The 13,687-nt window shown below is 65.0% G+C and overlaps 1 protein-coding gene across 4 annotated transcripts in view; it reads left to right on the top strand.

Moving 5' to 3' along the window:
* The window catches only part of ADAP1 (ArfGAP with dual PH domains 1), a 51,505-nt gene that overhangs the window by 25,051 nt on the left and 12,767 nt on the right, over window positions 1–13,687 (top strand). For all 4 annotated transcript variants that reach the window (XM_034669650.1, XM_034669649.1, XM_034669648.1 and 1 more), the window contains 2 exons: window positions 3,591–3,682; window positions 8,615–8,697. In XM_034669650.1, coding sequence (XP_034525541.1) covers window positions 3,594–3,682; window positions 8,615–8,697 — 172 coding nt within the window. In that variant the 5' untranslated portion in view covers window positions 3,591–3,593. The remainder of the gene's footprint in view (window positions 1–3,590; window positions 3,683–8,614; window positions 8,698–13,687) is intronic.

Below are 13,687 nucleotides of genomic sequence, written 5' to 3'. Positions count from 1 at the left end.
GGGTGAGGGACAGGGGGAGGGGGGCCGGGCAGGGTGAGATGTATCCTGTGCCCTTGGCCCCCAGGTCGCCTGTCCACAGTGCACCACTCAGCAGCTCTCAGTGGGTTCACAGGCCACTGTCACCAAGGTCACTTGTAGGACATTTCGCCCCCGAGAAGGAAACCTGTGCCCCTAGCCGTCCCATACACGGGCCGGAGTGACCCTCATCTGGTCTGCATGCCCACAGATGTGCCCGCTGAGGGCATTTCCGTGGAAGGGATCGGGCACTGAGGGTTACCCAGCGCCTCCTGTGGGGACCCCTGATTATTGAACTAGGCGCCTGGAGGGACAGTGACCGCCAGGCAGGTGTGCTGTGGCCCTGCAGGATCAGGGGCAGCTCCAGGAAGCCCGTCCCTGCACGTGGCAGTGCGGGGTCCAAGGCCACGTGACTGAAATTTCCTGCCCCAGAGGCTTCTGTGCCTCCACCCCACACACACCTCCCCCCGCCTTGTGAGAGCCTCCGCCTCATCCCTGCACACTGGCTCCCGTGTTCCTCCTGTGCGGGTCCCTGCGGGGTTGTCGTGTGGCATTTCTGTGTCTTGGAAGACACTGAGCATCTGCGACACGGTTTAGAGGCTCCTGTGCTTTCTCGTCTGTGGCTTTCCCTGCGCCCTTGGCCCCTCGCTGGCGCGGAGCTGGCTGTTTCGCTTTCTCATGTTCTTCTATATTTGGGGACTTGACCCTTCCAGGTGGTAGCAGGAGACGGTTTTTCTGGGTTGTCTTTTGACTTTGCTCGTGGTGGGTTTTGCAGTGGAAACTCGTTTACTTTGATGTAGTCAAATTCATCAGTCCGCTGCGGTTGTCGGGGCTCTAGGGGATCTCGATGGGCCCGCGCTGCCCTGGGCTGGGTTGACTCATCGCGGTGTCACTGAGGGAGAATTCGCACACCATGCAGCCCGGCTGCCCGAGGCTTTACTACACGGCGCAGCTGTACAGCCGTCCCCACAGCCTGATCTTGGAGTATTTTCCCCCAATGAGCCCCTCAGCAGCCCCTTCCCCCACGACCGCCGCCCAGCCCCCGCTGGAAGCAGGAAGGGGTGCTTTCCGTCCCGATGGATGTGCGTCTTCCGGAAGGGTGCTGTCACTGCACCCACGGCCCCCGCGGCCTCTGTGACCCCCTCCCCGTGGAGCAGCACGTGTCTGGGCTTTGCCCATGTGGTGGCAGGTGTCCCGGCCACATGCGCCTCTCCCGCGGAGTAATTCCTGCTGTGTGGACGGCCCACACTCGGCTGACAACCCCCCCCCACCATCAGTGGACGTGTGGGCCGTCTCTCTGTTCCGCTGTCTTGAGTATTGCCGCGGGGAACCGTCCTGGGCGAGCTCGAGCGTGGGCAGAAGTGGCCTTTCTCCGCATGCGGTTGTGGGGCTGGGTCTGAGTTCAGCCCTCGGGGCCAGCCGGGCCGCCCCCAGCAGGGCCCCGAGCCCACTGGCGTTGCAGGACAGTCCCCCCAGCCCTTCCCACGGCCAGCCTCGGATTCCGGCCTCCCTCATGGGTGCAGGGTACGCTCTGGCGCTGGGTGGACTCAGTTTCCCCCGTGACTGGCGCTGGTGACCATCCTTTCCTGTGCTTGTTGGCCATGTGTCTGTGTTCTTTGGAGAGATGTCCATTCAGATCCTTCGCCGGTTTTAAAAGCAGCTTGTCTTTTACTCATGAGCTAGGAGTGTGTCCCGGGTCCCTCATCAGACGCGGTGTTTGCAGATCGTTTTCTCCTTCTGTGGCTTCTCTTTAACTTCCTTTTTAAATGACCTGTTTGCAGTGCTGAAGGTGCAGTTTAAACTCTGAAGGAGCGACAGGTGTGTGTTTTCTAGGACCGAGGTGAAAGTCACTCACACCCGCCATTTCACGGTGACCGCCCAGTGGCGTTCATCGCATTCCGGGGGTGGGCGGCCACCGCCTGCGTGCGGTTCTGGCATTCCCACCACCTTGGGGCCGGTGCCCCGCCCCGCAGCCCCGCGGCCGCCCGTCTGCGTCCTGCCCGTGGACATCCACCCCTGCCGGCCCCCTGGCGCGACGACAGCCGAGGGCCACAGTGTTCGCTGCCGGCTCCTGTCCCGTAGCCTGTCGTTTGCACACCCTCGACGGCTTCTTTGAAGCACAGAAGTTTTTGCCTCTGACGAAGTTCCATTTTTCTTTCTTTTGTTGTTCGTGCTTTTGGGAACACATCTAAGAAACCGTTCCTGAATCCAAAGTCACGTAGATTTCCTCCCATATTTTCCTAAAATCATTTTTTTAAACTTATACCGTGGTTTTTTATCTGCTACTTTTACTGTTTAATTTTGGAACTCACATCTTTAATTCAGTTGGAGCTGATTTGATGGGAAAGTTGTGTCCGACTGCACGTTTTCTCTGCTGGTCCCCCCCAGTGGTCTGCTAACGAGCGTCCCGCCGTTGATCTGATTAAATCCAGTATCGAGTATCAGATCTTACTGGATCCATTTCTGGACCTTTTATTGGTTGCATTGGTTTGGCTCTCTGGTCAGTAACAGGTTTTAATATCTGGTAGGAAGAGTCTTTGCAGAATTTTCTAGAACATTTTTGCTTGTTGATTTTTAAATGTACTTTAGAATCATTGCTAGCTTTAAAAAATTCTATTTTTTTTAACAACTTCAAAAACGACACAGACCAGCATCAGGAGGCAGCGTGTGTCCACCCTTCTGCACGCACGTCTCTGTGTGAGATTTCGTGAGCATCCCTGTGAGGCGTGGACGTCCTGTCTTTGTGGAGACTTTGAGCATTTCTCATGAGGCTGGCTCTTCAGTATTTTGCCAAGTTCTTGATTGAAGTTTTAGAAAAGCAACTCATTTTGGAATTCTAATTTGGTACCAGCCTTTTGCTGAAGTGTCTTATTGTTGGTGATTTTTTCCAGTTGACCCACTTGGGTTGGCCATGGTCACGACCTGATGGCCCTCAAAGCTCGATGCCTTTAGAAGAAAGGCTTTCTCTTGGTGGTGGAGGTGGGGGGGGGGATCAGAAAAGAGGCAGGATTGGAGCAGAAGGGATTCCCTCTGCTCTCCTTGCCCTCGAGGCCACTGTGTGGTTAAGCCCCACTGGTCCCCTCCCCATTCCCCACTCCCCGCACCAGCCTGCCGGGGGCATCTCCCCCAGCACACCTGGCACTGCCCCCAGGGCCTTTGCACCTGCGGCTCCCCCACTGCCTGTGTGGTACCTGCTTCAGGTTCCCGACTGCTGCCGTCTGTCAGCCTCGGGGGACCTTGCTTCCCCGGGCCAGTCTCCGTCTCGGGTCGCCACTGTGCCCAGTACTTGAGGGCTGCCTGCTGGGTGTGGGTCAGATGAGGAGAGAGCAGGCCTTGCGTGAGGCAGGGACGGGGTGGCTTGGGCAGAGGGGGCAGCTCTGCATCCCCGGGGGACATGACCAGGGCCTGGCCCACCGGCTCCAGGGCCCCCAGCAGAACTGGAGGGCCTGTCCCTGTGGCCGTTGCAGACTGCTCTCTCTGGGACAGGAGGGGCTGGGGGGCGCCAGAGCTGTGGGGTCGCCAGCCCCTGCCCTAGGCCTCGGCCTGGCAGCACTGACCCCATTCTCCCTCTGCAGTTCATGGCCTCCCACGGGAACGACGCTGCTAGGGACACGTACGAGTCCAAAGTGCCTCCGTTCTACTACCGGCCCACGTTTTCCGACTGTCAGTAAGTCACAGGGGGGCTTCTGTCCAGGGCTGGCGTCGGGAGGACCCACTGGGCGGGGCAGTAGCTGCCACCTGAGAGCTGGGGGAGGATAGCCGGTGGCTGGAGGGAGGGCAGTGGGGCCCTTGCTGTGGGTCTCCAGGGGCCTCACGTGCCCGTGAGTGGTCAGAGGAGCTCAGGGCAGCGTCCACCCGGGTCTAGGCCCCCCCGTCTCCCAGCACTTTAGACCACCCTGAATCCCCTCCCTCCCTCCCTGGGCATCGCCCCCCAGGATGCCTCTTCCCTCTGCACCCCCAGCACAGGACTGGCCCCTTGGGTGTCACCCAGACCCCCCGACTGGCCTGCCCCTGCTGGCCGGTGTCCGCGGTGGCTCAGCCACGGCCTGGAGACGAATGGCCCTCTTCTGACAGGGTGCTCCCAGGGCCCAAGGGGTGGAGTGAGTGGCACAGACCCCAGCAGGCCAGAACCTGGGATGTGGGCTCACTGCTGGGAATTCCCAGGCCCGGTGGGGCAGGTGAGAGGCCTGCTCCCGGCCACCTGCCTGGGAGCAGACTTCCCTTTCTTGGAAAGGAGGGTGAGGACCTGGCCCACTTACCTCCCGGGCCAGGGAGAGGCTGCGGATGGCCGCAGGGTCTCCGGGGACAGGACGCCCTGCCAGGGCCCCACCCCGGTGCAGGTACCGGCTCACATCCTGAGACGTGCCCCACCCCCGGCCACTTCTGGGCTCGGGGAAATCTGGAGCCTGACGCCCTTCCTGGCCACCTCGGGATGCATCAGCGAGGCTGGGCAACTATTTCTGAGACGTGATTTTATCGCCTCAGCTGCAGGCAGCTCTGCAGTCTGCTGATCTGTGTGTGCCCCATATCTCCCTTCGGAGTGGATGACAGGGGCAGCCTGGCCCACGGACCATGTCCTGGCCAGGCCATGTCCTGGTCCCTGTGACATGCTCGCAGAGACCACCCCTGCCCTGTGCAGGGGCTGTGTGGTCAGGGCCTGTCCGGATGACTGGGCAGCCCGGGAGGGAGCAAGTGGACGCTGGGCAGGATTCGCCTTCCAGAAGCCTCTGCCAGGTGAAGGTTTGCGGGAGCCGAGCCTGCCACCATCCCCATGCTCAGTAGGTGCTCAGGTCCGCCCAGGCCAAGCCCCTGAGGTCCAGGAGGGTGCAGATGCCTGCAGGGGTGGGGTCCGAGCCCCTCGTCGGGAGTTGTGAGCCGGCAGCCGCGAGGCCAGTGCGGTGTGCTGGCTGACACTCCAAGCTCACTGTGGAGTGCCATGCATAGTGGGAAGCGTGGTTTGAATCCCTTTGTAAACTGTAGGGTGCAGCCCCCCCCACAACAGGTACTTTTGGAGCAGGGGGCTGCCGCAGCCTCCAGGGAGCCCCCCGGGGTGTCCTGCAGATGGAACCAGGGGAAGTGTGGCCCCTCCCCGGCCTCCTGTCTGGGGCTCGGAGCCCACAGGCGAGCCCAGAAGGCCTGGGGACAAGGTCATGTTCGTGTCAGGCCACGGTGACTCAGAGAGAGGCGGAGACCTGGGCCTCCTTCCTGTGTCTGCCCCGCTGCCCTCGGGTTCAGTCCTGCCATCGGGTTCAGTCCTGCCATCGTGGGAAGAAAGTCAGCAGGGCTCCTCTCGGTTTTGCTTCTGCTGCAAGCCAGCCCCCCGCTTCCCTCCCAGGGGCCCCAGGGGACGCCGCAGCCCCAAGGCGCCCCCAAGCCCTCGGCGGGCAGGGTTCCTGGTGGGACGGGGCTCTGTGCTGGCTTGCGGGAGACAGGGGGCAAATCCCCAGCCAGGTTGGCTCACACAGTGGAAACCCACATCTCACCTCCTGGAGGCTGACAGTCCAGGTGTGCGGGGCGCATCCCCTGAGCCCCCCGGGCTTGGACACAACCATCCTGTGTGTGTCTAGACTCCCTGTCTGGGGGTGCCCCCACTCCAGCCTGACACTTTGTAGCATGTTAATCCACAGCCATCATCCGTCCAGACGGGCCCATCTGCAAGGTGCTGGGGTCAGGCCTCCAGCATAGTTTTGGGGGTGGTGGACGCAATTCAAGCCGTAACTCAGCAGCCAGGCAGAGAAAATGCTAGGCTGTCTGGGTTTGCTCTGGGGAGTTCAGAGGGCACGGGCGTGTGGGGATGGCGGCCGTGCAGGCCGTGGGCTCACCCCCGTGGGGAGGGTGTACCCTCAGTTTCCTCGCAGTACAGAGGAAGGGAAAGACACTGCATGGGGGACCCGCCCACACTGTGGAAGGGGACAGTGAGGCGCAAGGGCCATCACCTCCCCAGGAGGGAAAGCCCAGGCCCGGACCTCTGGGCAGAGTGTCCTGAAGTGTGGGACCCAGAGGCTGCCCAGACCAGGGGGCAGGAGGGTGGCTGGGAGCGGTGGTCGGAGACAGCCGCCAGGGCAGGCCGAGGAGCCAGCAGACGGCCACGCTCCCGTGGGGGGAAGAAGGAGCCCGCCACCTGCCTGGCTCTGGGGGCGCCCCTGACGGGCTGCGGGAATGTGGGAGGCAGGCCCTGGGGGTCAGAGCGGGGCAATTCCAGGGCTGGGGGCACTGCTAGACGCAGGGGCAGTGGTCACCCCACTCACCTGGCCACCCCCTGCCCTCCCAGCTCCAGGAAGCCCGTCCAGCAAGTGTCCCGGCTCCGCATCTGCTCCGGGTTGAGGGGCCCCACGGTGACCCCGCGGGCCCCGGCACTGGTGGAGAAGCGGTGACGCCTGTCTCCCCTAAGCTCCCGAGGGCAGAGGGCGGGTGTTAGGTTTCAAGAGCAGTGTCCGCTGGGGTGTGGGCCTGCCTCGTTACGAGGCTTGGAGGAGAGTGGGAACCCCCTTTGCTGCTGATTTTCTCTGGCGGGGGAAGCTGGGCGGGATGGCCTCAGGAGGGCAGGGCCCCATGCTCTGGCACCCTGGCCGAGTCGGGGCCCCTGGTGGCTGAGTGGTTCAGACCGGTCTGCCAAGCAGGGTGGGGCCTGGCGCCTGCTCCCGGGTTTCCTTCTCCGGCTGCCGCTGGGAGCCTCTGCGTCAGGCCTGGGGGGAGCCTCAGGGGCCTGGGACCTCAGGGGTCCCCCGCGTTACGGTGACGGGCTGCGGACGAGGCCACGGGATGGCTGTAAGCTGCCTGCGTCCCGTTAACACGCCGGGTCCTGGCTCGCACACATGTCTGAGCAGCCGGCTGGACACTTCGCTCCCGTGTTACAGATAAACAGGTGGAGGAGGGGAGCGGACTCCTCGGGGTCCTACAGCTAGACCCTGTCTGGAGCTGAATGGTGTCCCCCAAAAGGCAGGTCAGGTCGGAACCCCAGGACCTGTGAAGGGCCCTTATGTGGAAACAAGGTGTTTGCAAATGAAAAGAACGGCCTGGAATGAGGGCACACGGGTTTCAGGCGGTGGAGCTGGGATGGCGAGTGTCCTCAGAAGAGGAGGGAGGGACGTGGGACACAGGGAGGGTCTGCGTGGAGATGGGCAGAGACTGAGGTCACAGGAGGATGGGCTGGTTCTGCAGGAGGAGCCGGGCCTGCGGTGCCTGCACTAGACTGGGGCCTCTGGACCCAGGAGACGGGAAATCCCGGTGGCCTTCGGAGGCCCCGGGGCCACGTGCACACCCGCAGAGCTGGGCCGCCAGAGCCTGGTCTGGCCTCACAGGTCCAGCACGAGGCCGGGGGTGGCCTGTCTGCTGCATTCTGTGTGCCCGCCTGGGGGGGAAGAGCCCCCGAGCCCCGGGGCCGTGCCGGGGTCCCAGGCACACCCAGCGTGTTGTCCAGAGCTGGACGGCCCCTTCCGAGCGGGTGAGCCATCTCGGCCTTGATGCCAGCCAAGCTGATGTGACTCAGAAGCAGACATGAAGGCCGTGGCCGCCCTCTGGGGATGGGAGGTGTTGCCACAGCGGTGAGAGCTGGAAGAGGAGGGGTTGGGGGCTGCAGGTGGGTCAGAAGGCAGGGCAGGAGGGCTGGGGAGGGGTCCCAGGCTGAGCTGCGGGCCAACGAGGATCTTGTCAGCAGCGGAAGCCGAGGCAGGAGGGCCACAGAGGGCTTTGAGCGGCTGGGGGAGCAGCCCGTGGGATGGCCTGGGTCAGGGCGGTGGCCGGGACGGGAGGCCGAGCCCGAGCCCCGGGGTCGGCCGAGGTGCAGGGCGCGGAGGATGAGGACCTGGGGCCTCGCCGGCTGTGCAGGGGAGTGGGAGCCGCTGGAGGCCTGTGCAGCCCAGCCGCCGGAGGTGCCGTGGGGGTCAGGACAGAGCAGCCCTCCTGTGTGGCCACCGCATCCCACCCCCGGGGGAGCGGGTTCCCTGGCAGACGCCCCCTCTGCCGCCTCGTGGGGGCCACCATCCCGGCAGTCAGGCAGGAGGTGGGGACGGGGAGTCACTCAGCCACAGGAAGACACAACGCGCGGACGGGTCCACGCCACAGCGAGGGTGAGCCGTGGACACTGCTCTGTGCGGGAGGCCTGCCGCAGAAGGCCGCACGCACTGCTCGAGGCCGCGTCCACACAGGCCAGCCCGCACGGCAGTGGGCCGTGGTCGGGGCTGGGTCACGGGCGTCCTCCCTGGGGTGATGGCGGTACAGCCATGGGAGGGACTGTGAGCCTCTGCATTTGATGCTTTCAGCGGCCGCATTTGATGGTACGTGAATCAGAGCTAATTTTTAAGTTTATTTTTTCAGTCGTCTACACCCAACGTGGGGCTCGAACTCACAAGCCCAAGATCCAGAGTCGCTTGCTCCAGCCACGGAGCCAGCCGGGTGCCTCAGAGCTGATTTAAGGGGAGGTGTTAGTGGTAAAACCGTCTGCTTAGCAGATGTTTTTGAATATCAAAGCTGGCGGCCCTTCAGCCCTGCCTTCCGGGCCCGGCGGACATGCGGACATGGTGGGGCCTTGTGTCCAGGGGCGCCGGGAGCCTCCGTGAGCCCTGCGGCCGGGCTCAGCGCAGCGCTCTCTCTCCTCCAGACTCCTGCGCGAACAGTGGATCCGGGCCAAGTACGAGCGGCAGGAGTTCACCCACCCTGACAAGCAGGAGCCCTACTCCGCAGGTAAGGCCGGCGTCAGCCCCTCGTCTCTGTGCCTCTGCCTCTGGCCCTGTCCCCCTGTCCCTGTGTCTGTCTTTGTCTCTATGTGTCTGTCTGTCCCCCTGTCCCTGTCTCTNTCTGTGTCTGTCTGTCCCTGTCTCTGTCCCCCTGTCCCTCTGTGTCGGTCTCTCTGTGTTTGTCCCCCTGTCCCTGCCTCTCTGTCTGTCTGTCCCCCTGTCCCTGTCCCTCTGTGTCCGTCTCTCTGTCTGTCCCTCTGTGNTGTCTGTCTGTCCCCCTGTCCCTGTCCCTCTGTGTCCGTCTCTCTGTCTGTCCCTCTGTGTCGGTCCCTGTACCCCTCCCTCCCACTCCCAACACTGCAAGGCTCGTTTTGAATCTGGAGGACGGGCTAATTGCTCTGGGCCAGTGTCCGGTCCTCCTGACACCAGGCTTGGTGGCCTGGTGCTCAGCCCCCGCGGCCATTGGCAGCCCAGCTCAGACGGGGCAGGTGCCTGGGGACGGCAGGGCCGCGCCGGGTGCCCTGACTGGGCGGGGAGGTGGGCCTTTGCTGGGCTGCCTGCAGGGTGAGCAGGTGCTGGCGGGAGGGGCGGAGGGGCTCGAGGGCTCTGCGGGGGGCGGGGGGGGGTGGGCGCGGAGCAGCGCGCCATGGGGCCGGGTCTCGAAGGCCGGGAGGCGTGATGTGGGCCGTCCTCTGGGTCCTGGAGCCGCTCTCTCGGGAAAGCGTGGGGTCTGGGTTCCAGAAGTGGGGGGTGCGTGCAGGGCAGCAGCACCGGCACACCTCTCCCCTGCACGTGTGGGTCCCTTCCAGGCACTCAGATCCGGGAGGGCCGGGTCTCTCCCTCCGTCTCCTGCCTCGTGGAGCTCGCGAGGTGGTAATGACAGCGTGACAAGCTGGGGGTCCTTCCTGCCTAAAAGTGTGTCCCTGTCCCAGGCCCGAGGTCCCCCATTAGAACACATCCCTCTAAGCTCCGGGTGGCGCCAACCGCCGTTCTTGGCGGGTGGGTGTGAGACGTTGGGCCAGGGACAGAGGGGACTGCAGGAGGGACACGTGAGCGGGCCCTGAGACGCCTTGGAGCCAGCGGCTTCTCCGTCCACCCGTCCGGCAGAGGCTGCCATCCCAACTGCCGCCCCCGAGGCGCTTCCCGAGCCAGCGTCCCGTGGGGAGGTGCCCAGTGCGGGGGCCCCACACGGCAGCCGCATCTCACCTGCTTATGGCAGAGGCCTCCCCAGTGCCCCCCACATGCCCTCCTGGGGCCTCCAGGAGGAAGGGCAGCATCCAGGGCCCCACGCCCCCCAGCCTCTGAGGCCCCAGCACCTTGAGCCCCCACCGCCAGCCCGTGTCGGGGGGTGGGAGCAGGTGCACCCGGGCACCCCCTGAGGGGTCCTGGCCCCGTGTTTCCTCTTTGTGGGCTCCTCCCCCAGCCCTGTGAGGAGCACCTGGGGATTCCCATGGGCACTCCTACCGCAAGAGCACTGTCTCAGGCCCGGGGATGAGGGGTCGGCCCGGCCCCGCCCATGGGGAGGAAGGGCAACAAAGGCCTCGGGAAGGGTCCGGCCCTGGGAGCCACGCGAGGCCCAGGCCGGCAGCCCCGTGCGCCCACAGCTTGTCCCACTGCATGCGGCGCACCCACGTTGCCGTGCTCCGGGCCACCCGGGGGGAAGGACGCCAGCGCGGTTGTCTAAGGGTCGCCAGGCCCTGAAGCTGGACGTGAGGGCCACAGGACAGGCCACTGGGGGGAGGACGCCAGCCGTGCCCACGGAAGGCGTGGACCAGGGAGGAAGGAGGTTCTCAGCCCTTCTGACAGGAGAGGTCCACTGTCACCAAGGAAGAAACGGGGGCAGCGGGACCATTGGCAGCGAAGGCCCCAGCGGAGCAGGCGTGGACCAGACTGCGCCAGGCACCGCCATTGTGGAAGCTGGAGGGGAGACGGGACTTGCACATCCTGAAGTGTCTTCCCCTGGACGCAGCTTGGATGGAGGGAAAGGGCCGGACTGGCAGAGAAGCTGATCGACCCGCCTCCCCTGGCGTGGACGGCTCACCGGTGCCCGATGGCGTGGCTGCTGTGGCATTCTTTCCGAGAACCCAAAGCCTGGCCTCAGTCGCGAGGAGATACCAGACAGACGGTGCCTGAGGGACGCTGGGCCGAGTAGCTGACCGGCAGTCCTCGCGGGCGTCAAGGCCAAGAAGCGGCAGGCTCGGGCGCACCCAGATGGCCTCGCGGGGCTGTGGGGCTGTAGCGGGGCCGCCGTGACGGGGCTAGGGGTGTCATTCGAGGTGACTGCCCGGCTCTGAGGACCCTCCCGTGGCCACCAGGGTGCAGAGTTGGCCGCGGGCTCCCCTTGGGTCACTGCACGTGCATTGGAGCGCCGACAGGCCAGGCGCGGCCTGGTGTCAGGGAGCGAGGGGTGTGGGGAGACCGCAGGGCCCGGGGCTCCAGGTGGCACCAGCCTGGCGCTCCCCGCCCTCGGCCAAGGTCGCGGCTGGACCCTGGAGATAAGGGTGCCTCCACCTGCCCCACCCCAGCTCTCAGGGTGACCCCGGTGACAGCTGCTCCTGGCTCCCTCCCCACATTGTGCCCCGCCTGGAGCCACAGCCTCAATGGCTGTCTTTCACGGGGCAGACAATGCCCCCCGTTGTCCCGAGGGCCAGGCCGCCCAGGCTGCCCCCAGTCACCGACAGACACGGCACTTCCTGCCGAGGCTTCGGACCCCATCCCCCTGCGTTATCTCTGTGCAAAGCAGGCCTGGGCCCCAGCTGCCACTCTGCCCCGCCTTTGTCCTAAGTGTCACAGGGTGAGCAGAACCCTCAAAGGGCTGGGGGGCCAGGGCTCCCCGAGTGACAGAGCCCACCCCCGTGCCTCAGTTTCCCCTGCGGTGTGGCGAGGACGACATGGTGCTCAGCATAGGCTCGTCGTCGTTGGAAGCGTCGACTGACGTCAGGTGCACGGACCCAGTGGGCCTGCAGCACCCCTGGGGTGGCTGGAGCAGGTCCGGTCGAGTGATGGTGTTTGTGGGTTTGGCCCCGTGTGCCTCCCCCGCACCACCGGATTCAGGACACCGCTTCCTGGCAGCATCCTCTGCGTGGGGCCCGGGTTTGGGGCACATGGACTTGGCCATGCAGGAGATTGTGCCGGTCCCCCAGTGAGGTGACCGGGTTAGCAGGGGGGAGGGAACGGGGCCAGGCCTGGGCCCCCATGTCCACCTCTCGGGGGATAGAACCCGTAGGCCTGGAACCAGGTCCTGGCCCTTCTGGGGCGCTGGCCAAGGTGGGCCTCAGTTTCCCTGGTGTCTTCCCAGGTCCTGGCTCTATGCCCAGACGACCCCCCTTTCCACCGGCATCCCCTGGCAGACGCCCGCGGTGTGGGGGCCCATCTCCGTCCCTAGTGCAGAGCGGTGCTGCGTGTGCAGTTCAGTCCCCCGCTGGGACCTGGTGTCGCGTCCTGTTCGAGGCCACTGTGAACGCAGGCTTCCACGTGAATGTGGTTTTCTGGGTTGTGTGAGAAGCATGCGGCGGTTCCTGACTAATTTAAGTGGTTTTGCAGAGCGACCCCGCTGTCCTACAGGGCCTCCGGCAAAGGGGGTGCCCTGCCTGCACCTGGGACGGCCGTTCCTGTGGCTGGGTTTGGCCATTCCAGGGGAGCAGGGGCGTCCCGTCACCGCTGGTGCCGCTCCTCAGAAGGGCTTCCTGGAGGAGGTGGCCGGGGAGGCCCCGGGTAGCGGGCTGGCTCTTCCAGCTTCCAGGCAGGTGGTGTCGGAGCCGGCACATGGTGGGTGCTGGCTCACAGTAGGGCCCGGTGCTTGGTAGGGGTGGGCACACCATAGGTGCTCAATAAATGCTGAGTGAGACGTCTGGCCTCCACCGCAGGACTGGCCAGTCCTTTGGGAGGAAACAGTGTTCCCTGGCACAGCCAAGCTCAGGCAGTGTGTCAGGAGGGCACCGCTGGGTCCCGTCCTGCTGTGTGCTGCTGGGGGAGACCCCTGTGGCCAGGGTGCGATCAGCAGGGGTGTGGGGGTGGGGCAGCACAGATACCCCGAGCCTGTGTGGACGCCACGACAGCACGGAGCCCTGGAGCCTGCGATGGTCTGGAAACCCGAGCCTGGCCGCGGGGCCACGGCTTGGAGGCCCCAGTGTGGTGGGCGGGAGTCCTCCCCAGGCTGGGACCGGGGAGGCCAGGCCATGACGGGACGGGCAGGCTGCTGGCTTCAGGCAGAGGGCCAAACAGCCGTCCCTTGGCCAGGGCCAAGTCAGGGACCCTGGCCAGCACCCGTCTGAAAATACTGCTGCTGCTGTCGCGGTGCCTGAAATTAGGCCTCCCGGCGGCTGGCTGTCGGGAGGCGCATGGCCCGGGAGCCAGACAGACTTGGGGCCAGCGTGTCCCTCCATCCCGTGGCTCCCAGCCTGGCCTGGGCCCTTGGGAGTGTGGAGACGGACCATGGCGCTTGTCCCCACCCCCAGCCAGCCTAACGCCTGGCCAGTCCTGAGGTGCTGCTGCCACCTGCTGGGCCCAGCAGGCAAGGCGGACGGGCAGTGGCAGGGCGGGGGTCCTGCCAGCCAGGAGCCACAGCCAGTGCCAGAGGTCGGCGCTTGCTGGCAAGGCGACCTTGGGCCAGGACCTCACGTCTCCGTGCCTCAGTTTCCCTTTCTGTGCAATGAGGATAACAACCTGGTAGTCCTTCTGGGGCCGGCACGGGGTCGTGTGGGTGAAGCCCTCAGGGCCTCATCATGGGCTGTGTTCAGGGGTGCTGGAGAGGACCCTCCTGGCAGATGTCATGACTCCAGCTGCTGCCCTCGGGCGCTTCCCTGTGTCCACGGCTTGGCTGACCTGCAGGCCGCTGGACTTGCAGCTTAGCCCTGGGTGGCGTGTCACGTAGTGGCCCTATTCCCCGTGCACACAGTGGGGGTAGGCCTGCTAGTGCTGTACGCAGGGGGCCCAGGGACACAGGCTCCTCTGAGTTGGGGGGAGGGGAGAGGCCCCATCTGGCGCTGTCCTGTGAC

The sequence above is a fragment of the Ailuropoda melanoleuca genome, chromosome 10 (genome assembly GCF_002007445.2).
Source record: "Ailuropoda melanoleuca isolate Jingjing chromosome 10, ASM200744v2, whole genome shotgun sequence".
NCBI classification, from domain to species: domain Eukaryota; kingdom Metazoa; phylum Chordata; class Mammalia; order Carnivora; family Ursidae; genus Ailuropoda; species Ailuropoda melanoleuca.
This window is presented reverse-complemented; position numbering and strand designations above follow the sequence as displayed.